At 52.6% G+C, this 27,545-nt stretch overlaps 2 protein-coding genes across 2 annotated transcripts; one reads left to right on the top strand and one right to left on the bottom strand.

Moving 5' to 3' along the window:
- Positions 1-7,963: 7,963 nt before the first annotated feature.
- Positions 7,964-18,651, top strand: LOC143829870 (cocaine- and amphetamine-regulated transcript protein-like). The gene is made up of 3 exons (XM_077321403.1): positions 7,964-8,763; positions 16,789-16,872; positions 18,349-18,651. The coding sequence occupies exons 1-3, from the start codon at positions 8,614-8,616 to the stop codon at positions 18,454-18,456; spliced, it is 342 nt and encodes a 113-aa protein (XP_077177518.1). The 5' UTR covers positions 7,964-8,613; the 3' UTR covers positions 18,457-18,651.
- An 870-nt stretch (positions 18,652-19,521) lies between these two features.
- On the bottom strand, positions 19,522-27,389 carry JTB (jumping translocation breakpoint). Its single transcript, XM_077321390.1, has 5 exons — positions 27,246-27,389; positions 23,124-23,164; positions 22,048-22,133; positions 21,569-21,642; positions 19,522-20,243 (listed from the first exon to the last, which is right to left on the bottom strand). Exons 1-5 carry the CDS (start codon positions 27,305-27,307, stop codon positions 20,087-20,089), a joined length of 420 nt encoding a protein of 139 aa, XP_077177505.1. The 5' UTR covers positions 27,308-27,389; the 3' UTR covers positions 19,522-20,086.
- Between the last annotated feature and the right edge of the window lie 156 nt (positions 27,390-27,545).

The following is a 27,545-nucleotide window of genomic DNA, read 5'->3' on the forward strand; positions in this document are numbered from 1 at the left end:
GCAGACACAATCCCTTCCTCCTCGTCCCTGTTTCCGCCTCACAACAACACTGCAATGCGGGCCAGGTAGAGGGAAAACCAGGGGCCCATAGTAATTAGCATGTGGAAATTGCTGTCAGAGGATGTGGCCAAAGGAATAGTCCACTTTCAAAGGGATTACTCACCTCTGCGGAGGAGAGGCCTCTCGGGAGCCACAAGCCATGAAGACTAAAGGGAACTTTCTCATTCGGAAGGCCTCGGCCTCCCTGCCCTGTGGCTGGCCCCTGGGTGAGGCTGGAGGCTGGACTGGAGGGACCCTCCCTGGTCTGACCCAGCAGGGCTCTCCTGTGTCCTTAGGAGGGGAAGGCCTCGGCCTCCCTGCCCTGTTGCTGGCCCTGCAGAGGGACTGGCTGGCCCCTGGGTGAGGCAGGAGGCTGGACTGGAGGGACCTTCCCTGGTCTGACCCAGCAGGGCTCTCCTGTGTCCTTATGAGGGGAAGGCCTTGGCCTCCCTGCCCTATTGCTGGCCCTGCAGAGGGACTGGCTGGCCCCTGGGTGAGGCAGGAGGCTGGACTGGAGGCACCCTCCCTGGTCTGACCCAGCAGGGCTCTCCTGTGTCCTTATGAGTGGAAGGCCTCGGCCTCCCTGCCCTGTTGCTGGCCCTGCAGAGGGACTGGCTGGCCCCTGTGTGAGGCAGGAGGCTGGACTGGAGGGACCTCCCTGGTCTGACCCAGCACGGCTCTCCTGTGTCCTTATGAGGGGAAGGCCTCGGCCTCCCTGCCCTGTTGCTGGCCCTGCAGAGGGACTGGCTGGCCCCTGGGTGAGGCAGGAGGCTGGACTGGAGGGACCCTCCCTGATCTGACCCAGCAGGGCTCTCCTGTGTCCTTATGAGGGGAAGGCCTCGGCCTCCCTGCCCTGTTGCTGGCCCTGCAGAGGGACTGGCTGGCCCCTGAGTGAGGCAGGAGGCTGGACTGGAGGGACCCTCCCTGGTCTGACCCAGGAGGGCTCTCCTGTGTCCTTATGAGGGGAAGGCCTCGGCCTCCCTGCCCTGTTGCTGGCCCTGCAGAGGGACTGGCTGGCCCCTGGGTGAGGCAGGAGGCTGGACTGGAGGGACCCTCCCTGATCTGACCCAGCAGGGTTCTCCTGTGTCCTTATGAGGGGAAGGCCTCGGCCTCCCTGCCCTGTCGCTGGCCCTGCAGAGGGACTGGCTGGCCCCTGGGTGAGGCAGGAGGCTGGACTGGATGGGCCCTCCCTGGTCTGACCCAGCAGGGCTTTCCTGTGTCCTTATGAGGGGAAGGCTCGGCCTCCCTGCCCTGTTCCTCGCCCTGCAGAGGGACTGGCTGGCCCCTGTGTGAGGCAGGAGGCTGGACTGGAGGGACACTCCCTGGTCTGACCCAGCAGGGCTCTCCTGTGTCCTTATGAGGGGAAGGCCTCGGCCTCCCTGCCCTGTTGCTGGCCCTGCAGAGGGACTGGCTGGCCCCTATGTGACGCAGGAGGCTGGACTGGAGGGACCCTCCCTGGTCTGACCCAGCAGGGCTCTCTTGTGTCCTTATGAGGGGAAGGCTCGGCCTCCCTGCCCTGTTCCTCGCCCTGCAGAGGGACTGGCTGGCCCCTGGGTGAGGCAGGAGGCTGGACTGGAGGGACCCTCCCTGGTCTGACCCAGCAGGGCTCTCCTGTGTCCTTATGAGGGGAAGGCCTCGGCCTCCCTGCCCTGTTGCTGGCCCTGCAGAGGGACTGGCTGGCCTCTGTGTGAGGCAGGAGGCTGGACTGGAGGGACCTCCCTGGTCTGACCCAGCAGGGCTCTCCTGTGTCCTTATGAGGGGAAGGCCTCGGCCTCCCTGCCCTGTTGCTGGCCCTGCAGAGGGACTGGCTGGCCCCTGTGTGCAGCAGGAGGCTGGACTGGAGGGACCCTCCCTGGTCTGACCCAGCAGGGCTCTCCTGTGTCCTTAGGAGGGGAAGGCCTCGGCCTCCCTGCCCTGTTGCTGGCCCTGCAGAGGGACTGGCTGGCCTCTGTGTGAGGCAGGAGGCTGGACTGGAGGGACCCTCCCTGGTCTGACCCAGCAGGGCTCTCCTGTGTCCTTATGAGGGGAAGGCCTCGGCCTCCCTGCCCTGTTGCTGGCCCTGCAGAGGGACTGGCTGGCCCCTGTGTGAGGCAGGAGGCTGGACTGGAGGGACTCTCCCTGGTCTGACCCAGCAGGGCTCTCCTGTGTCCTTATGAGGGGAAGGCCTCGGCCTCCCTGCCCTGTTGCTGGCCCTGCAGAGGGACTGGCTGGTTCCTGGGTGAGGCAGGAGGCTGGACTGGAGGGACTCTCCCTGGTCTGTCCCAGCAGGGCTCTCCTGTGTCCTTATGAGGGGAAGGCCTCGGCCTCCCTGCCTTGTTGCTGGCCCTGCAGAGGGACTGGCTGGCCCCTGGGTGAGGCAGGAGGCTGGACTGGAGGGACCCTCCCTGGTCTGACCCAGCAGGGCTCTCCTGTGTCCTTATGAGGGGAAGGCCTCGGCCTCCCTGCCCTGTTGCTGGCCCTGCAGAGGGACTGGCTGGCCCCTGGGTGAGGCAGGAGGCTGGACTGGAGGGGCCCTCCCTGGTCTGACCCAGCAGGGCTCTCCTGTGTCCTTATGAGGGGAAGGCCTCGGCCTCCCTGCCCTGTGGCTGGCCCTGCAGAGGGACTGGCTGGCCCCTGTGTGAGGCAGGAGGCTGGACTGGAGGGACCCTCCCTGGTCTGACCCAGCAGGGCTCTCTTGTGTCCTTATGAGGGGAAGGCTCGGCCTCCCTGCCCTGTTGCTGGCCCTGCAGAGGGACTGGCTGGCCCCTGTGTGAGGCAGGAGGCTGGACTGGAGGGACCCTCCCTGGTCTGACCCAGCAGGGCTCTCCTGTGTTCTTCTTTTTCTTATTATTATTTCAGTTTATTTCCCGCCAATCCTGGAACCGGCTCGTGGCGGGGTACAATTGTCCATAATAAAGCCCCAGATTGGTAAGCAGCAGACATGCTGTCTGAAGCTCTGCCCATGAGGTTGGGAGTTCAACCCCAGCAGCTGGCTCAAGGTCAACTCAGCCTTCCATCCTTCCGAGGTCAGTAAAATGAGTTCCCAGCTTGTTTGCGGGGGGTAAACGGTAATGACTGGGAAAGGCACTGGCAAACCACCCCGTATTGAGTCTGCCATGAAAACGCTAGAGGGCGTCACCCCAAGGGTCAGGCATGACTCGGTGCTTGCACAGGGGATACCTTTACCTTTACCTTAAAACTCACTAGGACATAAAAGTCATAACAAGAAGTCAAAAATCCCAAAGAACACAGTGGAGAAACCCACCCTCCAAACCCCCCAGCAATATCTGACAGAGGAAGTAGGACGAGGGGGCACAGGTGACGCATAGTAAACTGCAGCTTATCATCGGGGACCCAATCAGATCTTTCTCTCTGCCCCAGCCTCAACCATAAGCCTAGCGAAAGAGCTCCATTTTGCAGGCCCTGTGGATCGCCAAAGAGTCTTGCAGGCACCCCTGGCCTCATCAGCCCAGCTCTTCCTGGCTTCTTACGTTCCCTGCAATTGTGCCCCGGTTAAAAAGCGCTGATAATATTCTACTCTCAACCTTTATTTTCCCGTCGCCTGTTGTCCGCTGCAGAGGCGAAACCCTCCCAGCAAATTCCCTTTATTCCTTTTCAATATTTGCGCGCGGCTTCTCTGCTCATTATGAAGCAGACCCAAAGTATCTTTAAAAGAAAAACGAATTAAAGTCCAAGCACTAAGCAGGCCCAAACTTGTTTCGCTTACGAGATCTCAGACTACCCTGGGCCATCCAGGACTCCAGCAAGGCCCCAAATCTTCTCTGTGCAACTGTGCAATTATGCAAAGTATTTTTACGAGCTGAGTTTCTGTGCTGCTGCAGCCCTCTTTGATATGCAAAAGCAGCGACATCAAAGACGTTAATGAGACACCCCGTGCTGGCGCAGCAGCGTTTATCCTGCCGTTCCTCCCAGGAGTTCAGAGCAGCCTTGATGGCTCTCCTCCACTTTATCCTCACAAGAGCCCTGCGAGGTAGGGAGGCTAAGCTGATAAAGGAAAGAAGCGAGGAGGGATGGGTTTTTCTATGTCGCTTTTCACCACCCGAAGGAGTCCCAAAGCAGCTGACGGCCACCTACCCTGTCTCTCCCCACAAGCAGCACCATCTGAAGTCGATGGGGCCTGAAAGAGCTCTGACAGAACTGCTCTGCAAGAACGGTCCTAAGAGAACTGTGACCGGCCCAAGGTCATCCATCCAGACTAACATCCACCGTTGTCCTAAACTCTTGACGTTATGTTTAATGTGGATTTGACACTGCCAGCCACAGAGAGCATGAGAATCCACTGAGGTGCAAGTGGTTTGTCTCCGTCCAGCTGATCTCTGCCTGGTGCCACAAGAGACTTAGAAACACTGAGCCGGAAGGTTCCCCCAATGGTCATCTAGACTGACCCCGGAAATCCACAGCTTCCTCCCCCTGCACTCCCCCAGTGACCCCTGATCCATCCCCAGAGCAGGTTGTACTTAAGGTCCTCTTTGCTTACTCAGCATCCATGAAATTATATTGGCAACTGGGTACAATTTTGACATCTCCTTCTTTGGAAGTTCTCCTTCTTTGGAAGTAGAGGCCGGATAGTCATCTGACAGAAATGCTGATTCTGTGAACTTAGGCAGTTTGTGAGTGGGTGGGCAGGAAGGGATGTGCCAGTGTTTGTCTCTTGTAGCCCTTCCTTGCATACTCAGGGAATTGCTGATTGCCACTGTGGGATGTTAGGTGAATTCCCTCCAGGCCAGGCTGGATTCTGGAGATATTTTTTTTTGGGGGGGATCACTTGGGCATGAAATTGGGTTCACTGTGGGTGAGCAGGTAGTTGTGAGTTCCTGCATTTGGGTTAGACTAGATGACCTTGGAGGCCCCTTCCAACTCTATGATTCTATATTCTCCAGTTTCTTTGTCAACTTGAAGGGATATTTGGGGTTAGCATAGAATAGCTGGTGTGTGCTAGAGCTGCCGTTCACAACCTTCTAGGATTGTGGCCCCCCTGCAGGAGGCTGGCCCCTTGTGCATTGAGCAAGGCTACAAAAGGCCTAAGCAAAGAGTGAAAGAACTCTACTCAACGTCCCCTATCTTTTGTATAGTATATAATTGAGAGTGGGCAGAGGAGAGCAACGAGGATGAGCCGGGGCTTGGGGACCCACCCTGTGAGGAAAGGCTGACAATACACCACAATCGGGGAACAAACGGGGTTCTTTTGATCCCCGCAGGGCTTTTGTGACTTTCCCAGTGGCCAGTCCAGCCCAGCCTCAACAGGTGAAGCTTTCTCCCATCGCTGCAATTCCACGCTGGGTCAAAGAGCTCCACCAGTTGAATTCCTGCTTGCCTCCGTCAAGAGGCCACTGTCCTGCCAACAGGAGTGAAGGTTGCAACCTGTCCAGCAGGTATCCTCTGCCGGAGCCTTCCCCAATGGAGCCCTGATCTGTTTCCAGGCCCCCTCTCCGGCGTGCCACTGACACGTGGAGGGTTACATAAGCAATGGCTGGATTGTAATCCCATTTTCTGACTGGGGAATTAGGATTAATATCCTCATCCTCCTGGCAGGAGCTCCTCCTTCCCTGCGGATGAGTCAGTCAGAGAGGGAGAGAGAGAGAGAGCCCTGCAAACACCCCTTCCTGCGGGGCAGGGAATGCAGAGAAGCCAACCATGAAGGAAGGTATATTGATGAGGTCCCGGAAATCTTTGGTGTGTATTGTTACAACCCTGGGATCCTCATCTCTCCCCTTTATTCCCACTCTTTGGATGACATGTGCGGCCTTTCCCCCTCCTTTTAATTTCCCCACCTCCTCTTCCCCACTAAGGCTGCTGGGACCAGTCACCGCTCTCTCAGAGCTCTCTCAGAGCTCTCTCGCTCTCTCTTTGAGAGCCAGGGTGGTGTCGTGGTTAAGAGTGATGGCCTCTAATCTGGAAAGCCTTCCCATGCGACCTGCTGGATGACCTCAGGCCAGTCGCGGCTCTTTCAGAACTGTTCTCGCAGAACACTTCTCTCAGAGCTCTCTCTACCTCACAGAGAGTCTGTTGCGGGAAGAGGAAGGGACGGCGATTGTAAACCACTTTGAGATTCCTCCCGTGGGGAATGAAAAGTGGGGTAACATCAAGAGGAGGCCACAGCCTTCCAAAGGAACTGGCTGGACTGGATGGACCCTCCCTGGTCTGACCCAGCAGGGCTCTTCCTACCTTACATCATATATTCTTATTAAACCTCTTTGTGCCTCCCCAGTTGTGTTCCCTCTATGACTTTCCTTTCCAGTCAGATCAGAAGAAGCCACTCTGTAGCCCTTGGTCCACCCACTTCAGCTTTGTTTAGGCAGTCCGGGGTCTCATGCAGGGAGGTCTTCCACATCAGCCGCTTGGAGAGCTCTTTTTAGCTGCCAATGCTGGGGATTGTACCTGGGACCTTCCGCCGTTGAGACACAGCCCTTCCCCTTCCTAAAATCATGAATTTTTCCTGCACTCTGCAGGGGGTTGGCCTAGATTACCCTGGAGGTCCCTTCCAACTCTATAATAGCTGCCAGGATGTGCGCAAGAAGATATTGTTGATTTTGGCAGGCGTAACTCATCAGGAAATCCAGTTAGGCGTAAAAAATAATGAGACACACACTTCAGGATGCTGGTGGGATTAGCAGTGCCAAAACATGAAGGGCATCGAAGCAACCTGGCAAAGATCAGCTCCACACCTTCCCCTTGCTAGTTGTGGTGGAAGCAAAGGTTTACTCGCGAGACACCAGGAATGTGCTGCCAGCGCAGATAGGGAGGGTGGGAAAGATCTCTCTTGTGCAAAGAAGGACGGGGAGTTCTTCCCTGACCAGAAGAACAGCTCTCGCCACAACAGACACAGAAACAGTCAGTCATTCTGCAGGGCCAGCAACAGGGCAGGGAGACCAAGGCCTTCCCCTGAACTTGATTCATAGGTTAACTGCCTCTGGATGAGGAGGTTCCCTCAGTCACCATGGCCAGGAGGGGTTGTCTTGCCACGTGATGTCAACTAATGAATTGTGTAATGCTTCAAGAGTGGGATCTACAGTCACATACCGAGGGAGTGTTTTATAACAGCTTCTTAAATAAAAAGTTAACAAGCCATACCGGAACATAGTACCAGACCCCTTTAAGTGCCTTCAGCATATGCAAGAAATAAAGGAAAGAAGAGGAACGGATGGGAATGAGGGAAAAGGCAGAAAGCACTTTGCACGTGGACAGGAGCTATGCAGAAATTCTCCAGCAGAATCTCCATCCACATGGATGGGACAGCCTGTGGCTCAGTGGCAGAAGATCTGCTTTGTACACAGAAGGTCCCTAGTTCAATCCCTGGCACTTCCACTGAAAGGGACCGGGCTGGAAGAGATGGGAAAGATCTCAGTCTGAGACCCTGGAGAGCTACTGCTAGCCTGAGCATACAATTCAGACTTTAATAGACCGAGATCTTCAAGTATTAAAAATCTTCAAATATTTAAAAGGCAGCCATATAGAGGATGGAGCAGAATTGTTCTCTCTGGCCCCAGAGGGATGGACAAGAACCAATGGGATGAAATTAATGCAAAAATTCCATCTCAACATCCGGAAGAAGTTCCTGACAGTCAGAGCGGTTTCTCAGTGGAACAGGCTTCCTCGGGAGGTGGTGGGTTCTCCATCTTTGGAGATTTTTAAACAGAGAAGCTGATTCTGTGAAGCCTCAAGGGGGTGGCAGGTTACAATGGATGAGCGATAGGGTTGTGAGTGTCCTGCATAGTGTATTGGGTTGGCCTAGATGACCCAGGAGGTCCCTTCCAACTCTATGATTCTATGATTCTTTGAGGGTCTAATCCAGTACAAGGCAGCTGCATGTAGAAATGGGACTCAAGAACAATCCCCTTAATTTCAACATGGATCAGGCCAACCTACCTCTCTGTAGGATCGCTCCCCCACTCAGAATGGGATGGGGAGAGGTTAGAAAGACCCACGGCCAAAGCAGGACTCCGTAAAAATCTGCAAAGTGCTACTGAGCCCTGAAAATGTCCTGCTGGAGTGATTAATTCTCCCAATAAGCAAAACTTGCCTGTAATTAGATTTGCAGCGATCACAACCCAGGGAGAGTGCAAGATAATTGGACAGAGATGAAGAGTCTTCCTGAAGAGTTCTTGCTCGGGGCAGTTGCTGGGTCTGGCCCGTGATGATGGATGAAGATCTGCGCTCTCTTTTCGCACCTCTCCTCCTTCTGCCAAATGCCCACCTCTTGCTCATCAAGATTTGTCCTGCAGCCCCCACGCGAAAAGCACCCCGAGGGGCTGGCTGACTCCTCTCTCGCGCCCAGCTTTCCGCCCCGATGTTTCTGCCTCCGTCGGCTGTGGACAGGCACCCCTGGGTGGGGAGGAGGCGGGGCTAGAGAGGAGGCCCCTCCCACAGCCAGCTGGGTGAGATGCTGGCAGATTAAGGCTGTTTTGCGAAGCTCAGTCGGAGGCAGACGGAAGTCAGGACTCATCCTTCAGCACCAAGGACAGCTCCCAGTTGCTCTCAGTTGTGGCTGTTGAGCCAAGCTCAGTCGGAAGCAGACGGGACTCACCTTTCAGCACCGCGGACAGCTCCCAGTTGGTCTCAGTTGTGTTTCCCGGAATGCCGGCCACTATGAGGGGGTCCCACTTGGGTTCTGTGGTCCTGCTTTTTTTACTGCTCTGGGCAGCTCACGGAGGTTTTGACGTGGCCGCTCGTCCGCCCCAGGAGTTTCCTTCCAAGCATTCGTTCCGGGCGCACGAGAAGGAGCTGGTGAGTAAACGTGGGTTCGCTGGGATCCTTGTGCCCAACTTTATCTGTGCTGATGGCCCCCCTGGGACATGCCACCTCATAAGGGGAAGAAGAAGAAGAGCTGTGGTTTTTATACCCAGCTTTTCGCTGCTTGAAGGAGTCCCACAGTTGTGGAGATTCACCTCCCCGTCTTCTCCCCACAAGAAAAAACCCTGGAAAAGGGACAGGATGTTTAGAGGGGGACAAAATGAGCCAAGGATGCCACTCCTGGCAGAGGGCAGGTGCCAATTCTGCAAAACAGATGGGCGGAGGAAAGGAGAGATCATATGCTTGGCATGCAGAAGGTACCCAGTTCAATCCCGGTGTCTCTAGTTAGAAGGACCAGATAATAGCGAATGTCATGCACCCTCTACCCAGGACACTGGAAAGCCACTGCCGGTCTGAGTCAGGACTGTGTTTCAGTGGGAGAGCCTCTGCTTGGAGTGCAGAAGGTCCTCGGTTCAATCCCTGGCTTCTCCAGTTAGAAGGATTAGATTGGAGGGGATGGGGAAGCCCTCTTGAGTTGACAAAACTGTCCTTGATAGACAAAGGTATATTCAATGTAAGGCAGCTTCCTGAGTTGGCTGAGGGAAGCATAAAGGGGCAGGATGGGCTGAAGTGCCCATAGGGCACTGCACAGCTGATGTCCATCCAATGGCATTCACACTTTTTTGGATCAGACTTTAAACACCCAGATATGTTTGCTTATTGGGAGCTGTTTCCTGTTTCCTCCCCTTAGACATAAGAGGGGGGAGAATGTAGAAAGCTGACCTATGAAGGAGTTGCCCCATCCATCCCATAATGGCTTCTTATGGTGCTTTAAATCCTCAGACATGGCTGCTGAGTGAACTTGGGCCAGTCCCAGTTCTCTCTGCGCTCTCTCAGCCTCACGTACCTCACATGTGCCTGCTGTGGGGAGAGGAAGGCAATCGGAAGCCATCTTGAGACACATGAAGCCTGCTGGGTGACTTTGGGTCAGTCCCAGTTCTCTCAGAGCTCTCTCAGCCCCACCAGCCTCACATGGTGTCTGTGGTGGGGAGAAGAAGGTGATAGTCAGTTACTTTGAGATGCACAAGACTCGATGTGTGACTTTGGGCCAGTCCCAGTTCTCTCTGAGTTCTCTCACCTGTCTCATTAGTCGGCTGCTGTGGGGAGATGAAGGGTCAGCGATTGAGCCACATGAGGCCAGCTGGGTGACCTTGGGCCAGTCCCAGTTCTCTCAGAGCTCTCTCACCTCCACCTCCCTCACGGAGTGGCTGTTGCAGGGACGGAAAAGGCAGATGACTGTAAGATGCTTTGAGACTCCTTTGAGTAGTAAACACCGGGGTACAAAACAAGGAACAGCTCTTCTTTTGTCTTTCATTTCATTTTGCATTAAGCCAGCAGGGTTCACAGCCCACCGGCCTCTTCTCTCTCTTTAGAGGTGCCGGAGATTGAACTCAGGACAAGTAGAAAGGACTCTCACTTGAGCTGTTTGAGTCCACTTAGGGAAATGGGCCTCCTATCTCCTTGAAGGACAGGAGCTGCTTGGACAGATTGATGATAATAGACTACTGGAGCCCGGCCAGAAGACAGGCAAATCCATCTCAGACATGAAGCCAGCCGGCTGACTCAGGATGAGCTAACCTCTCCCAGCCTCTGTGCAGCTGCCTTTGAAAATGGTCCGGAAATTTCAGCACGTCCGAAATGAAGCGGCCGGACTACCGTCAGGGGCAGGAGGCCGGGAGACAGATTGTATCCCTCTAGAGCTGGAAGATTTCAGTGGGCTGCCCATTTGGATCCAATGCAATTCAAAGTGCTGGTTCTTTCTTTGAAAGCCCGGAATTGGCACCTGGGCGCTTGAGCAATCACTTCCTCCCTGAAGGCTGGACCAGAACTAATGGTTTAAATTAATTCAAAAGGATTTTTGGCAAAACATCCGGAATAAGTTCCTGACAGTTAGAGCAGTTCCTCAGCTTTCGTGGGAGGTGGTGGGTTCTCCTTCTTTGTAGGATTTGAAGCAGAGGCTAGAGAGTCATCTGAAAGAGATGCTGATTTTATGAACTTAGGCAGATTTTATGAACTTGGGCAGGAAGGGATGTGCCAGTGTTTGTCTCTTGTGGCCCTTCCAGGGAATTGCTGATCGGCACTGGGGAATGATAGGAGAATTTCCTGCAGGCCAGGCTGGATTCTGGAGATTTATGCTGAGGGGAGAATCACTTGGGGATGGAATTGGGGTCCGCGTGGGTGGGCAGGTAGTTGTGAGTTCCTGCATGGTGCAGGAGGTTGGTCTAGATAACCCTGGAGGTCCCTTCCAACTCTAGGATTCTATGTTTATATGTTTATACGTTCTACTATTCAGCAGCTCTACCTTCTGTGCGGCGCCTTCAGAGGGAAGGATGGGCAGCAAAGAGAAGAAAAGTTATTTCAAGATTGTCACCTTACCTGTGGAATGCCCTTCCCCTTCTGGCTTGCCGGGTACCTTCATTGCTCCCTTTCAGGCACCAAGTCCACACACTGCTGCCCCCTTTCACAAAGAGAGAAGGCAGTAAACAGATCCATTTTGACAGATCTCAGAGGCTACTCAGGGTCAGTACTTGGATGAGAGACCACCAAGGAAGGCTCTGTAGAGGAAGATCATGGCCAACCCCCTCTGCTTCTCGCTTGCCTTGGAAGCTGCTTGCTGGGGCTGTTATAAGTTGGAAGCTAAGCAGGGTCAGTACTTGGAGGGGAGGCCACCAAGGAAGGCCATGGCCAATCCCCTTCTGTTTTTCATTGGCCTTGCTAGAATGGGGGTCACCATAAGTCTGTTGGAATTTGATGACTCTTTATATTGATAGGCTTTTAATAAAGGATCTGATCTTTTAACACTAGTCTGGAAATTCTTAATTTAAGCTCTCAGTGGTCTGTTCTTTATGGTCTGTTCTTCATTCAAGGCTGGGCTTTTAATCTTTTAATTTAAAAAACACATTTCTTTTATAAGGTGGGTTCCTGGAGAGACCGCCAAGGCTTAAAACAAGCAAAACAGTTTGAGAATTTGTATCATACTCCCAACGTTGGAATTAAACTCTGCCCCCCTTTGTCATTCCGTAAACTGGGCCGGGTCTGGCAGATTGGCCCTGCTTCCAGTGGGCAGCTGTGCCCTGCACAAAGAACCTTCCACCAGAGGCAAGTCAAGCTAAAGCTCTTTGCAGTTTCACCATCCTTTAATTGTTATTGTTATTATGTTAATGTTATTGTTGTTACCACCTTACTGTTAAGGGTAAAGGTAAAGGTATCCCCTGTGCAAGCACTGAGTCATGTCTGACCCTTGGGGTGACGCCCTCCAGCGTTTTCATGGCAGACTCAATACGGGGTGGTTTGCCATTCCCTTCCCCAGTCATTACCGTTTACCCCCCAGCAGCAAGCTGGGTACTCATTTTACCGACCTCGGAAGGATGGGAGGCTGAGTCAACCTTGAGCCGGCTGCTGGGATTGAACTCCCAGCCTCATGGGCAAAGCTGTCAGACGGCTGCCTTACCACTCTGCGCCACAAGAGGCTTACTGTTACCAGTATTATATTACCTGTACTTTTTCGTTGTTTCATGTAAACCGCTCCGAGCCTTCGGGGAGGGTGGTATATAAATACAACAAACAAACAAGTAACTAAATACATTGGGGGAAGATGCCTTCGGCTGAGGAAGGCAAGCATTAGTGGTGCAGGACTGTACCACATTAGCCTGAGGTAAGACTATTCGCCAAGTCTTGTTTGGTTCCTGCCTATGGACATAATTTGTGCTTTTTAACCTTTGAACATTTGTCTTTTGTATTAGGTTTAGGTGCTTCTATGAAGAACTGTAGAAACATGGTTTCCAGATATGTTTGCACCTTTGGCTGTTTAAATTATAGACCAGAGGTGGTCAAACTGCAGCCCTCCAGATGTCGATGGACTACAATTCCCATGAGCCCCTGCCAGCATTTGCTGGCAGGGGCTCATGGGAATTGTAGTCCATCGACATCTGGAGGTTCGCAGTTTGACTACCCCTGTTATAGACTGTGTTTTGTACAGGAGCACGCAGTGCGGCTTAGTGGTTTAAAGCGATGGACTCTAATACGGAGAACGGGAATGGATTTCCCTACTCCTTCACATGCAGCCGGCTGGGTGGCCTTGAGCTAGTCACAGTTCTCTCAAGAGCTATTCTTGCAGAGCAGTTCTCTCCGAGCTCTCTCAGCCCCACGTACCTCACAGGGTGTCTGCTGTGGGGAGAGGAAGGTGTTTTGTAAGCCGCTTTGTAAGCCACTTTGGGTAGCGAAATGCGGGGTAAAAGAAACCCAACTCATCTTCTCTTCTTCAGCTTTTTAACAATGCTAAATTTTATAACCAGAAATATTGCCAAATCCTTCTACCCTATCCGCCAACATCTTGCTCGAATTCTTTATATTACTTTCAAAGATTACAGTATCATCAGTTTGCAACCTTACCCATTGACGGTTTCTCTATGTGGATCCATTGAAGCCACCAGGGGATCTAGATCAATAGCAAATAGCTGATAAACTATTGGGAATCCCTGGCCTAACTCCTCTCATGACACTGAACTGTTTCGGTCACATGGTTACTTTGGGGTTACCTTCCACCCTACGAGCTCTCAAAAGCTGAGACAAGAGATTACACAAGGGATTCCCAATGGGGAGTCCATGGCCCTCACCCTCCCACCTTAATGGACTCAACCACAAGCCAGGGAATTGGCTGTTTCCATGACTCCCCCCCCCTCCCAAGCACGGGTGAGGTCTCTCATGGTTTCTGCCCACCTACCCCTGCCTTAAACCACCTCCAGTCTCCCCCTAGTCCTCTTCAAGCCTGCCTGTTAACACAAGCGGTGACATCACCCCAGATGGTACATCACTTCCGGGGGTGTGGCAGAGAGGCATGGCCAGTTGACATCACTTCCGGTGCTCCTCAAAGCCTGGAAATTTATTTCAAGGGCTCCACCATGGTCAAAATGTTGAAAAAGGCTGGAGTATATAATTCATTTACATGGTCCAAGGGGAGGAGGGGGGAGGGGAGACACATTAAACCAACTTTATTTGCAGCCAGGGAATAACAACGGCTGAGTTCAGATGTCTGAAAGATGGAGTTTGGCTCATACTAACCAAAAATCTTGCTAGTCTTTAAGGGGATCCTGGGCCCATTCCGCACACATTGGATAATGCACTTTCAATGCCCTTTAGAAGCAGGTTTTCCAGTTCCGCACAGGAAAATCCAGCTGCAAGAGTACATTGAAAGTGTATTATACAGTGTGTGTGGAATGGGCCCTGGGCTCAAAGCTGAGATAATTTGATGTGTTTTGAGCAGGGAGGCTAGAATTTTGGTATTATTTCAGGCCTCAAGCAAAGGCCTAGCGGACCAACCCCATTTTGCAGCTCTGTGAAACTGTCCTGGATCCTGCAGGGCCCTGATCTTGCTGTGTAGAGCGTTCCACCAGGCTGGGGCCAAGATAGAAAGCCCCTGGCCCTAGTTGAGGCCAATTTAACCTCTATGGCAGGGGTAGTCAAACGCTGGCAGGGGCTCATGGGAATTGTAGTCCATGGACATCTGGAGGACCACAGGTTGACTACCCCTGCTATATGGGGCTGGGGATCTTAAATGTTGCTTTCTAGAGCTTAAGCGTCTTGGGGGGGGCACACAATGGAGGAGGAGGTCCCGTAGGTGTGAAGGTCCCAGACGGTTTAGGGCTTTGAAGATGAGAACCAAAATCTTGACCCTGATCCAGTCCTCAATCTGGAGCCAGCACAGCTGGAAGAACACAGGTTAAATATGCTCTCTTCATTAGGTCCCCATAATCACCTGTGCAACTGCTTTTTGGGCCAGTTGAAACTTCCGAAGCAGCTTCAAGGGCGACCCCACCCAGAGCAAGTTACAGTAGTCTAGCCTGAAGGTGACCGTCATGTGGATCACAGTGGCTAAGTCAGATGGCAACTTACTCACCTCAATTCTTCTCTCTTCCACTTGAACCAGCAGAATAAGGTTATGTATCTACGCATTTAGAGCCTCTTGTGGCGCAGAGTGGTAAGGCAGCAGAAAAGCTGTCTGAAGCTGTCTGCCCATGAGGCTGGGAGTTCGATCCCAGCAGCCGGCTCAAGGTTGACTCAGCCTTCCATCCTTCCGAGGTCGGTAAAATGAGTACGCAGCTTGCTGGGGGGTAAATGGTAACGACTGGGGAAGGCACTGGCAAACCACCCCGTATTGAGTCTGCCATGAAAACGCTGGAGGGCGTCACCCCAAGGGTCAGACATGACTCGGTGCTTGCACAGGGGATACCTTTACCTTTATCTACGCATTTAACCGTGCGATCCGCTGAATGCTTTCCCAGAAGTAAACCCCACTGCCCAGACCTGAGTAGGATTTGAGGCAGATCTGCCTGGGATGACACTTGGGAATTAATTGCGTCCCACCTCTTTCAGCCTTCAAGGCAGAATAAATGATCAAATGAATATCAATTTTCTAAAAGCAGCGAGCAGATAAAAGTAACATCCTTAATGCACGTCAGAAGATCATCAAAGCACTTAGGCGGGAGTGACTCTGTAGGAGATAGATGAATCCCACTCCAGGAGGGCATTAAGTGTGGGAGGAAGGCGGTCCTCTTTGGTGCTTAAAGGAACAGGGACTTGGGGCGACCGGGGTGGAGTGGGGGAGTCCTCCTGGGGGAAGGTGTTCTGAAGTGTACAGGCACACCTCCCCGAAGGCCAGGTTTCTACTGCTCAATTTACTTGTGGGCAATTCTGTTTGACAATGTACTAAAATAATCACACTGTAGGACAGTCCTTGAATGATAGCCCGTTCTTAAGAACGGGCCTTGAAAGGGTGTCCTCCCCTGGCCCCCAGCCAGGCAGCTTAAGGTGGCTTTGGGCTACAGCTGGATCAAGTGGTGCGGGGCGGGACTGGCCATCTCGTTAGCAGGCTCACAGCGCTCCTTAGCAGGCAGTCAGCAGGCCGGGAGGCCCTCATTAGCAGGCCCAGCCTAGCAGGCCAAGACGCCCTCATTAGCAGGCCCAGCCTAGCAGTCCAAGACGCCCTCATTAGCAGGCCCAGCCTAGCAGGCCAAGACGCCCTCATTAGCAGGCCCAGCCTAACAGGCCAAGACGCCCTCATTAGCAGGCCCAGCCTAGCAGGCCAAGACGCCCTCATTAGCAGGCCCTCTACCACCATCCTTTGCCCAGGGCCCTCTCCCCTTACCTGCTGCTAGCTCCAGGCACTGAGGCGCGTCTAAGAGCAAAGAGGCTAGAGTCCAGGGACAGAGGGCAGGAGCTGCAGGGGCAGGACCAATCAGGGTGCAGGCAGCTTTGCTGGCTGCACCCTGATTGGCCATATTCTAACTTGGTCAGCCAGACACGTTCGACCCTCCCCAGGTTGTTTCACAAATATATACAGGAACCATGATTATTGGCCATGTCCTCCCCTTTGCAGAACCTTCCTTGGTAATCTCTCCTCCAAGTACTGACCCTGCTTAGCTTCCAGCATATAACAAGCCCAGCAAGGGGCTTTCAAGGTGAGCGAGAAGCAGAGGGGGTTGGCCACAGCCGTCCTCTGCAGAGCCTTCCTTGGTGGTCTCTCCTCCAATTACCAACCTAGCTTACCTTCTAATTGGGTTAGATCACACTGCCTTTCCCCCTTTTATAACTGCATTACTCTCTTCTTCCACTTTACAGTTCAATGCTGTTGCTTTTTATGGGCCCACACTATACTGTCCTCAATTTATCCCTCTCTAGTTTTGATTTTGTGGTTTTTAAATGCCCAGATTCCATCGCACCACGCTGCGTGCCGTACGCTCTAGATCAGGTGCAACAGCAGTTTGGATAATTCTGTAATCCGCCTTGAGTCTCCATAGGAAAGACGAACTATAAATTAAGTACGTAACTAACAAATGACTTCAGACAAGCTGCCCCTTCTCACCGCGGAGGGCAAAGCTCACGCCCATCATGCCAAACGGGCTGGCAGGGCCTCTTTCTGGCTTACTAACCCGGGAACTTTTGATTTTCTCTCTGATGCAGCTGGCAGAACTGCAGAACGTACTGGAGAAACTCCAGCATAAGACCGTCTCCACGTGGGAAAAGAAGTTCAACCAAGTCCCCAGGGTAGGGGAGGCGACTGCTGCTGCTGTGGGGCGGGAGACGAAACAGAAGACACGGGCAGAGGCGGGGGGAGCACTCTGCGGGGGGCATTGCCGATTGACTTCACACGTGAAGCTGCCCTCCACTGAGGCCTCCTTGGGGCTGTCAAGACCTGTATCGCCCGCTCAGGCTGGCAGCTGCTCTGCAGAGTCTCAGGCGAGGTTCTTTCTCACCAGTGACTGCCTGGTCTTCTTCAATTGAAGATGCTGGGGATTGAACCTGGTCCTTTCTGCATTCTACAGCCCCTACTGAGGCTAGTTGCGTCTCTTCAGGGTCTCAGGCCTTTCATATCACCTGCTGCCTTTAACTGGAGACACTGGGGATTGAACTTGGGACCTTCTGCATGCCGAGCAGAGGCTCTTCCACTGAGCCACAGCCCCTACCGCCCTGACCTGGATACCCCAGCCAGTCCCCCATCTCGTCAGACCCTGGCACGTATTTGGATGGGAGACCTCCAGGGATTTGGGTGGTGTTCTTCCAAAGATTGCAAGTGGTCAGAACATGGAGGCAGGCCACCTCCGAACATCCCTTGCCTTGCTGCCAGGCAATCCCCGGATTTCCAGGCTACACAAGCCGCCTGCTTGTGGAAGTTAATTAATTTTTAATATATTTTTTTTAATTGTTAAAAATTTATCGGGTGATATGACGATATACGGCCATGTCAATCTGCCCGCCCCCTCCCCAAATGGCCAATGATGGGCCTGGAGGGGAGTGGGAAGGAGAGGGGTCCTGGGTGGGCGTGTCCACAGCTCTGCTTCCCAACCACATTCTGCACAATCGCACCAATTCTGAAGCTTTCCAAAGTCTGAAGAATGTGTCAAAAGTTTCTCAATGGTAAAAAAAGAGGCTGAACCAACCTCCATACTGCACTGCCTTCTCAAAAAACATTTCCTACCCCCAACCAATGTCTCAAAAGATTTGTGAAGATAATCCCAACCTTCCAGGGAAACAGTGGTCATGTCCCATTTGTATGTGGCATTTTCCACTCAGAGCCACACGGCACATGGAGGCTCCATTACTGGCTATAATGACTGTGGCTGACAGATCCCGCCTGTAAGTTATGTTTTGCTTTCTAGACCCCTTAATTTTACAGCCCTAGCATTAATTTTAACATTCCGCGATCAAAACCCTAATACCGGGGCCAAGTCCAGTGCGAAAACGCAAATGGAGAGGAGGAGGAGGAAGAAGAAGGTTCCCAACCACATTCTGCACAATCGCACCAATTCTGAAGCTTTGCAAAGTCTGAAGAATGTGTCAAAATGTGCCAAGAGCTGGTTCTTATGAGAGGACAGCGGCTCAGTGGTACAGCATCAGCTTGGTGCGCAGGGGGTCCCTGGTTCAATCCCCCCCATCCCCGGTTAAAGTACTGTGAATGTAATTGATTTCTTGGCTGACGATTTCATGGATTTACTGGTCTTAACGCTCTGCTTTCCCTCGCAGTGCTCCTTCGGCGACCCGTGTGCTGTCAAGAAAGGTGCCCGCATCGGCAAGCTATGCGACTGCCCCCGCGCCTCCGCCTGCAACACCTTCCTCCTGAAGTGCTTGTGAAAAAAACAGGGGCCAGCCAACCGGAGATGGGTCTCACGACGTCCCCCTTCCCAAACACCTTCCCCTCTCCCACTTCCGAGAGTCACTGTGACGCCTTCGCCCCTGGGACTGAAAGGCTACGGAGGGCTTCCCCGGATTCCTGAACCGCAGCCTTTGGATATGGAGATTAATAAAAGAAAAAGGCTCTGAGCATGTGCAGCGTGCATTGCCTGCTTTCTAGGAAGGGGAGGGCCACGTTGTCAATGATGGTGGGGGATGGAAGGAGAGGGGAATTGAGGAGGAGGAGGAGGAGGCTCAGCAGAAGAGCTTCTTCAGCATGCACAAGGTCCCAGGTTCAATCCCCGGCATATCTAGACAAAAAGGATCAGGCAGGAAGTGATGGGAGTGTCCTCAGCCTAAGACCCTGGAGAGCTGCAGCTTGTTTCAGTAGGGGCCGTGGCTCAGTGGAAGAGCCTCTGCTTGGCATGCAGAAGGTCCCAGGTTCAATCCCTGGCCTCTCCAGTTAAAAGGACCAGGCAGGAAGTGATGGGAAAGACCTTGGTCTTAGACCCAGAATAGGGGCTGTCCGTCTATTAGAGGCTGTGGCTCAGTGGCAGAGTCTCTGCTTGGCATGCATATGGTCCCTGGTTCAATCCCAGGCATCTCCAGCAGTTAAAGGACCAGGATGGAGGTCAACCAGAAGCCCTCTGCTTGAGACTCTTAAGAGCCATGAGGAGGGGCTGTGGCTCAGTGCTAGAACATCTGCTTGGCATGCAGAAGGTCCCCGGTTCAATCCCTGGCATCTCCAGGCTGGAGGAGAGCCGCTGCCAGTCGGAGCAGACATTACTGACCTCGACGGATCAAGGGTTTGACCCAGTCTGTATGAGGCAGCTTCATTCACAAAAGGAGCTGATGTGTTCCAGCCCGGAATGATAACCAACCGGAGGGTTTCAAATTCGGGAGATAAATGAGGACACCTCCCCTCTATAAGGGCATGTCAATCCCATCTTTCTTCTAGGGGTCCCTGGAAGCCCCCCCCCCCACACACACACACAGCTAAAAACCAGGCTAGCGGAGCCTGGGTGCTCGTGAGCCACTCCAAAGCATTCGTTTTATCACCTTGAATCGCATACATCTTAACGACGGAGAGGAAGCTCATTTCATATACTGTGCGGAAACACCATAATCACGGGATACGAGTTGGGACGCTGAAAGGGTGAATGTCGGTACGAGCTGGGTTTACGAGGACCTGCCGCTTGCCCCGTTTCCCATTCCGAATGTAGGGACAAGCGTCAGATCCCCCCCAATGGTCTTTGCTTTAATAAATAGGGATGGGGGTACAGCAGAGAAGGGCCAACATGGCAAGGGAAGCGTGCGCCAGGCCAGCTTGGCGGTGGGTTCTCGTCCCTTGGTGCGGTGGGGCGGTGATGGAAACCACTGCAGTCCTCTGGAGGGGCACAGGGGTGTCCGTTCTCATAGGCCCTCACAAGGCCAGTTCAAACTCCGAGTCCCTGCGCATGTGGGAATGGCGCCCCCAGGTGGCCACAAGGGGAGTTCTTTGCAAGAAGGAAACGGGTCCCCTTTCACCTTCCGAAGTCCACTGGAAGATTTGCCAGAGCCGCCTTCGGCCACGAGAGAAACGCAAGGGCGGCTAGATGGACTCGATTTGCTTGCGGACTTTCTCCAGGGCCTTCCGGTCCAGCATGCGCTGCCGGTACACCACCAGCAGGGCGAAGAAGGCCGCCAGGCCGATCATGGCCCCCTCGAACTTCCAGAAGGCGTGGGCCTCCATCTCCACGGAGCGACAGCTGGGAAGGAAAGAAGGAAAGAGTCAGGGGGCCGGGGAGAGGCCACGGAGAAACCTTCTGTGTGTGTGTGATGATACCGGCCATTTGAGCCACGGCAGCTGCACTGTGCATTGTACGGCAGGGGTGTAAGGTAGTAAACAAAGAGAGGGTCTCCATGTCTACAACAAAAGACTAGCCCTACAATGCAAATGGAATTCAGGCTAAAGCACGTAACACAGTTCATAGAGAGTGCAACGTTTCCATAGACTTGAGTACCCCTTAATACAACAGTGCAGTAATGCTTAATTAAGCGTACAAAGGATGTAGTACAAATGAGCTTAATTCATGTGCTTTAGCATTACTTAGAAGAAGAGTTGGTTTTTATACCCCGCTTTTTCATGAGAGAAACAAGCACTACGGGCAATTTTAATACTTATTTTGGGTCTTTTAATGTTTTCAATTCAAATTAATTCTCCGTGGCACTGGACCTAGTCCTCTCCTGCTTGAATACTGGAATAATTTGCTTGCAACGGCCTTCCTCCAGCCATTTTCTGCCAGTGGAGCTCTGAGAAGAACTTCTAAGTAAGGGGGATAGGAGGAGCAAAAGGGGGAGTATGGCAGATTCAGCTCTTCCCTCCCATTCCTTGGTTACTGTGAATGAATTCAACAAGGCCACTGTAGCCCTGAGGACGGAGAGTGTCCTGGCTGTCTGAGTTGGAATAGGGCCAATCAGGGTGCAGCTAGCAAAGCTGGCCGCACCCTGATTGGCCCTGCACCTACAGCTCCCGCCCTCCCTCGAGACTAGCCGCTTTGCTCTTAGATGCTGCAGGAGCCAGTGGGTGTGTGTGAGAGACACACAGAGAGCCCTGCCAAACCGCAAACGAGCCCTGATTACCTGCTATCGCTCCTGCTGTGAGGGAGACAGAAAGAGAGACAGAGAGAGCCACCCAAACGAGCCCTCATTCCCTGCTACAAACAGCCCTGATTACCTACTATGGCTGCTGCTGTGACAGAGAGAGAGAGAGATCTGCGCCTGCTGATGTCCCCTGGGTCCTAGCACCCATTGCATTCCTGGTTGCAATGGGCTTTCTTACTAGTATATATATAATATATATAACCCTGGTTGAGAATGAGGCCCCACCAGGCTCCGATCTCCTTTGGCAGAGCGTACCGCTGCACCAGGGCCTTCATTTCATTGGAAGGCTGGCTGAGTGCTGGCAGAGATCACCCTTTGCCTCTCTTCAGTGCAGCAGCTCCCGAATCTGCACCTTCATGAGTACAGCTGCTGACCGCTGCCAGAGACAGGATACCGGAGGGCTGCCGGAAGCCACGGTAGCTGCACTCACCTCTTGATTTCCTGCTTCCCGCCGCAGCTGATGTGCTCAATGAAGCCGGTCGTGCGGCACTCGGGGTTCCTCCTCTGCAACCAAGAGGATGTAGTTATTAATGACAACAATAAATTAACACTTGCAGCAAAGAGACCCAAGTGCCTTCATCGGACATTTTGAGGAGGAGACTGGATGAGCCCCTCTCAGGAGGGTGTGATTTTTAAGTCCCCACAAAGGTGGGGGGCTGGACCGGATGGCCCTTTGGTGTATCTCCCAGCTCAATGTGATTCTGGGTTTTGTTGCAGGCCAACGAAGGGGAAGGACTGGGGCTCCTCTGGCTGATCAAGGGAGTCCTGAGCTCTGAATTCGCCTGGGATCGAGCAAACTGCGGCCGTCGAGTCCGTGCAGGGATCGCAGAGGCAAACTTTTGCGTAGCAGAGCTGCTTGACTGTGGTCAGTGTGCTCCCCCACCCCCAGCCTGGAAAAGCCCCACTCACCGCCTCAAAACTGGAGCACGGAGCACACGGCTGGGTCACCTCAAAGTCCTCGGTCCGCCAACACACAGGGGCCTTGGATACGTTCACTGTGGGAATCAGAACAGCAGCTCAGCTTCCTGAAAACACCCCAAAGGTTTTTTTTACTTTTAATAACACCTATTAATTCAGGCCATGCTTTGCCTGAAGCTTTGGACTATCTCTTTCCTCGGGGAGGGGTTTAGGGGCAGAGTCTCTTCTTGGCCTGCAGAAGGTCCTCGGTTCAATCCCTGGCATCTCGTTCAAAAAGACCAGGCGGTAGGTAATGGGAAAGACCTCCCCCAGAGCCCTTGGAGAGCTGCAGCTAGTCCCAGAAGGTGCCGTGGCTCAGGGGCAGATCACCTGCTTGGCCGGCAGAAGGTCCCCCGTTCAATGCCCAGCATCTCCAGCTAAAAAAAGGAACAGGCAGCGGGTGATGGGAAAGCTGCTTGCCCGGTTTGGGTTGCTGCATTTTGAAAGAGCCACTTCAGATCCTGAGACTCTGGAGAGCTGCAGCTAGTCTCAGCAGGGGCTGTGGCTCAGTGGGAGAACCTCTGCTTGGGGTGCAGAAGGTCCCAGGTTCAATCCCCAGCATCTCCAGTTCAAAGGACCAGGCAGTAATTGATGGGAAAGACCTCTGCCGGAGACTGGCTGCCAGACTGAGTAAATAAATACTCACCCTGGTGGACCAACACTTTGATCCGGGATAAGGCCGCTTCGTGTGTTCATATATCCCTGAGCACCAACTAGGGTCATCAGGCAGCTATCGGTCATCTATCCCAGGGGGGTCCTTTCGGGCTCAGTGGGAGAGGCTCCCTGAAGAGCTAAGAGGGACCTTCTTGCTGATCTTGGCTGCAAGGCCTGCCTGCCTCAACCAGGCTTTGGAGGGAGTGTGAAATGGCGGGCATCTTTTAAGTGGAACGGGGAGAGGAGGCAAACAGTTGGCTTCCATTTTCTCCAGGGGAACTGATCTCTGGAGTCTGGCTCTCTGAGGTAATACCAGAAGACTTTTTCAGACCCCCCCCCCTAGGAAAATTGGCAACCTTGCGGCCGCCCCTCACCTGTCACTTTCCCATCACTCTCCGAAGCCACCGCAGCTGATCTGCAAAGGAAGAGCAAACAGGTCAGGAGACATCAGATGAATTGCGGGAAACAGGAGTGGCTCTTTGGCCAGTTCATCCCTGCACAGATAGGAGAATCGTTGCATGGAAATTATTTGGTCCATTGGTGTCCACTCTCTGAAGGGACATGCTACTTATAGCACGACTCAACTGGGCCTCAATTGGAAGGAGAGAAAAAACAACCATCCACCAAACAAAGAAAAGTTTTAGAAACTTTTGGATCATGGAGCCACCTGTTTGGAGAAGTTAATTATGCTTTTAAGCTTGCTGATGATTGTTTTATTATCGTCTTACTGTTAAATGCAATTTGACTTTTTCTTCGCTGCTCTGAGACGGGGAGTCCAAGAGGGGTCAGTACATAAATCGATTCATACATATATGAAATACTAACGAATCTGAGCCCTCCAGGCTGAGAACAGCTGAATCCCTCAACCATTTACAACTCTATTCATCAGTCAGCCCCAACTGGATAGCCTGCCTGATCCCATCAGATCTCAGAAGCTAAGGAGGGCCAGCCCTGGCTAGCATATGGAGGGTTTAGGAACCTAAAGGCTGACCTGCAAAAATTGTGTTTACAAACCAAATATAAAGGTAAAGGTAAAGGTATCCCCTGTGCAAGCACCGAGTCATGTCTGACCCTTGGGGTGACGCCCTCCAGAGTTTTCATGGCAGACTCAATACGGGGTGGTTTGCCAGTGCCTTCCCCAGTCATTACCGATTACCCCCCAGCAAGCTGGGTGCTCATTTTACCGACCTCGGAAGGATGGAAGGCTGAGTCAACCTTGAGCCGGCTGCTGGGATTGAACTCCCAGCCTCATGGGCAAAGCTTTCAGACGGCTGCCTTACCACTCTCTGCCACAAGAGGCTCTTGTAATTGTAATTATGTGCACATAACACAAGTTACCCACAGCCTCTTGTGGCGCAGGGTAGTAGAGCAGCCGACATGCTGTCTGGAGCTCTGTCCACTGGAAGTTCGATCCCAACAGCTGGCTCAAGGTTGACTCAGCCTTCCATCCTTCCGAGGTCGGTAAAATGAGTACCCAGCTTGCTGGGGGGTAAACGGTAATGACTGGGGAAGGCACTGGCAAACCACCCCGTATTGAGTCTGCCATGAAAACGCTAGAGGGCATCACCCCAAGGGTCAGACGTGACCCGGTGCTTGCACAGGGGATACCTTTACCTTTAATACAAGTTAACAACACAAAGAATCTCATTTGTATAGACTGTACAGTGCTCCCAAGTACAGAATCAACATTAACACAGAGGACCAAAAACCAGACATGTTTCGACCACTTAAGGGGTCAACCTCAGTGGCCAAATAAGTTTAAATGCACTAGTACAGTACAGAAATCTATAATATTAGGGCTTGCAAGGCGGTTAAAAAATCTAGACAGTGAAGCTCCCAACTGATATGTATTGTATATAAAAATGTCTAATATGGAGACCACACTGTGAAACACTCTTCAGCACTCTGTGCTGCCCAACTTCCATTCAAAGTGCATTCTCAGGTGTTAAGCAGAAGAGCAGCACTGGTATTTGGATGGCCCAATTCCGAAGATTGGGAGGTGGTTCCTCCAAGGAACTCTAGGGAGGCAGGCAATGGCAAATCACCTCTCAACATCCCTTGCCTGGCTGCCAGATAGGGGCGGTTCCGACATGCATTGGAAAACAATCACCAAAGAGAACATTTTTTGTTATCAGTGACATCTCCCAGATATAATCATCCCAACATATTGTCTTGGCAACGCTCCTGCCTTCTCACGAGCCTAGCAGTACCCTCACCTACTGACAACCCCCACAGATCTCCAATCCCAAAATACTGTCAGGAACTGACAGTCTAGCAACAAAACTTCTGATTTTAAGAAAGCTTTATTGCATAGCAGTTCAGAATCCTTAGATGTTTCAAAGTCGAATCTGATCAATAGTTGAAATGCATCCCCTTTTACACATATAATCTCCTACCCAAACCCAGCTGTGTTCCCAGAGGCCCGAAGCCCCCTCCTGCAGGTGCCAGTCCGGGCGGTGGGCCAAGGATGATAACCGGCCCATCTTCAATTTTGAGACCTTCACAATTTCAACTTGCAGAGATAATACAGTCTGGCAGAAATGTAACAGTTACTAAATCACTACACAAGCATTTCAGAGTTACATGGCTAAGAAAAGTCTAGGCACACAGATGCACGAATACAAGATGGAGTCACTGAGGTCAAACACAGATCATGGCAGTAATCAAAAGATTCTGACACATACCACCTAACTAAACCCATCCTGGTGCCTTTGCCTTTAAATGACCATCTAACTAAACTCAGGGGCTGGCTGCCAACTCCATATCTACTCTACGACACAAAATCAGAGGCCTGAATCACATCAGCCATACCTTTTAGGGCCTCTCTTATCCAACTATGCCCACCTGTGGATTACACAGAGCAAGGGGAGAATAAGAGTGGGCTTTTAGACTCAGCTTTTCACTGCCCAAAGGAGTCTCAAAGTGGCTCAAAATCACCTTCCCTTCTTCTCCTCACAGACTCCCTGTGAGGTAGGTGGGGCTGAGAGAGATCTGACAGGACTGCTCAGTCAGAACAGCCCTACATGATTACCCCCAGGCCACCCAGCTGGCTGCAAGTGGAGAAGAGAGAAATCAAACCTGGCTCGCCAGATAAGAAACTACCTTTCTTGACCATGACACTAAGCTGACACCAAGCAAGGAGGCCTGTGCTAGAAGCGAAAATCTGATGCAAAAAACAGCCACAATTTGAAACCAGTGAGAACATTTCAATTTCTTAGGATAATATGAAAGTCCCAGTCCTTCAACAACAACAAACATTTCTAAGGAAGATTCTGACTTGCAATTGTTAATTAGAATCCACCAGAAAACCTAGTACTATTCCTAGTCATTACACTAATTTGTCTCCTACTGTAATTAGCAAATATTTAATTACTATACAGTCGCTGCATTTATCTTATATAAATTTGAGCTTTGCAAAGGAGCACCACAAGCTGCATCCTGTGGCTTCTATGTTTACAAGCCCATTACCAACTTTATGTATCAAAGTAGGCACAAAGGCATACGCTAAAGTATAACAATTAGCTTTTAAAATATCATAGGTCAAGCAACTTCCTATTATTTATGTACAGACTCAATTAAGACCAGGGTTATCTCTCTCATAAAATAAAGCAGGTCAGCACAGTGGATCTGTAAGAGTCAGACTAGGATCTGGAAGAGGAGAGGAAGATAAAGGGGTTTTGTGCTCCGCTTTTAAATACCCAAACAGTCTCCAAGCAGCTTATGGGGCCTTCTCTTCCTCTCCCCACAACAGACACCCTGTGACGGAGGTAAGGCTAAGAGAGCTCGAAGAGGAACTGTGACTGGCCCAAGGTCACCCGGCTGGCTGGATGTGGAGGAGTGGGGAATCAAACCTGGTTCTCCAGATCAGAGGCCGCTATCCCTCTTAACCATGACACTAGAGATGCCAGTCCCCGGGAATTAGAGCTCATCCCCAGACTTAAGGGATCAGTTCCCCTGGAGAACATGGCTACTCTGAATGGTCCATACATTACACTACACCAGGGGTAGTCGAACTGCGGCCCTCCAGATGTCCAGGGACTACAATTCCCAGGAGCCCCTGCCAAAACGCTGGCAGGGGCTCCTGGGAATTGTAGTCCATGGACATCTGGAGGGCCGCAGTTTGACTACACTAAGGCACTACACTAAGGCACCTCCCTGCCCTAAATCCCAGCTCCATCCTTCAAATCTCCAGGGATTTTCCAGTGCAGAGTTGGCAACCCTATGGGAGACGCAGGTTCAAATCCCCACTTTGTCACTGGGCATCTTCGGGCCAGGCACACCCTCCCAGCTTAACCCTACCCCACAGGGTTGTTGCGAAAAGAAAACGGAGGAGAGGCTCTCCGGGCCGAGAAAAAGCGACTAAATACAATATGAATTGCGACAGAGGAGATCCCCTGACCCCCCCCCCCCCCATTTACCTTCCCTCCGTGGTGCCTAAGAGAAAGCGCCTGCCTGAGCCCTGAGCCCCTCCTGCGTCCCGCCCCAGCGCCCCTTACCCGAGAGGCGGAGCGAGGAGCCCCACAAGCGTCGCCACCACGAGACGCCATCTTGGCCCCATCGTCGCTGCAGACGGGACCGCCTCCGACTCGCTTCCGCCTCACTCCACGGGCGGCGCCATCTTGGGCGACAGAGAGCATGCTGGGATATCGGGTGCCGCGCAGGCGCGAGCGGAGGAACGGTTACGTCGGGCCGTCTCGCAAAGGGGGACAATAGAGATGGTGCCACATAACGACTTCCGGTCCCCGATCGCAGCGTGTGGGTGCCGCCATGGGCGGGGCATAGGTGGTAGAAATACA

The sequence above is a fragment of the Paroedura picta genome, chromosome 1, assembly GCF_049243985.1.
Source record: "Paroedura picta isolate Pp20150507F chromosome 1, Ppicta_v3.0, whole genome shotgun sequence".
In the NCBI taxonomy this organism is placed as follows: domain Eukaryota; kingdom Metazoa; phylum Chordata; class Lepidosauria; order Squamata; family Gekkonidae; genus Paroedura; species Paroedura picta.

What these genes read in the sequence shown, in the direction of transcription:
- LOC143829870 (XM_077321403.1), top strand. Translation starts at nt 8,614, where the DNA reads ATGCCGGCCACTATGAGGGGGTCCCACTTGGGTTCTGTGGTCCTGCTT. An exon ending in GGGCGCACGAGAAGGAGCTG is followed by an intron (nt 8,764 to 16,788) that starts GTGAGTAAACGT and finishes TCTCTGATGCAG; the next exon opens with CTGGCAGAACTGCAGAACGT. An exon ending in AGTTCAACCAAGTCCCCAGG is followed by an intron (nt 16,873 to 18,348) that starts GTAGGGGAGGCG and finishes TTTCCCTCGCAG; the next exon opens with TGCTCCTTCGGCGACCCGTG.
- JTB (XM_077321390.1), bottom strand. Translation starts at nt 27,307, where the DNA reads ATGGGGCCAAGATGGCGTCTCGTGGTGGCGACGCTTGTGGGGCTCCTC. An exon ending in GAGTGATGGGAAAGTGACAG is followed by an intron (nt 22,134 to 23,123) that starts GTGAGGGGCGGC and finishes TGATTCCCACAG; the next exon opens with TGAACGTATCCAAGGCCCCT. An exon ending in CGTGCTCCAGTTTTGAGGCG is followed by an intron (nt 21,643 to 22,047) that starts GTGAGTGGGGCT and finishes TCTTGGTTGCAG; the next exon opens with AGGAGGAACCCCGAGTGCCG.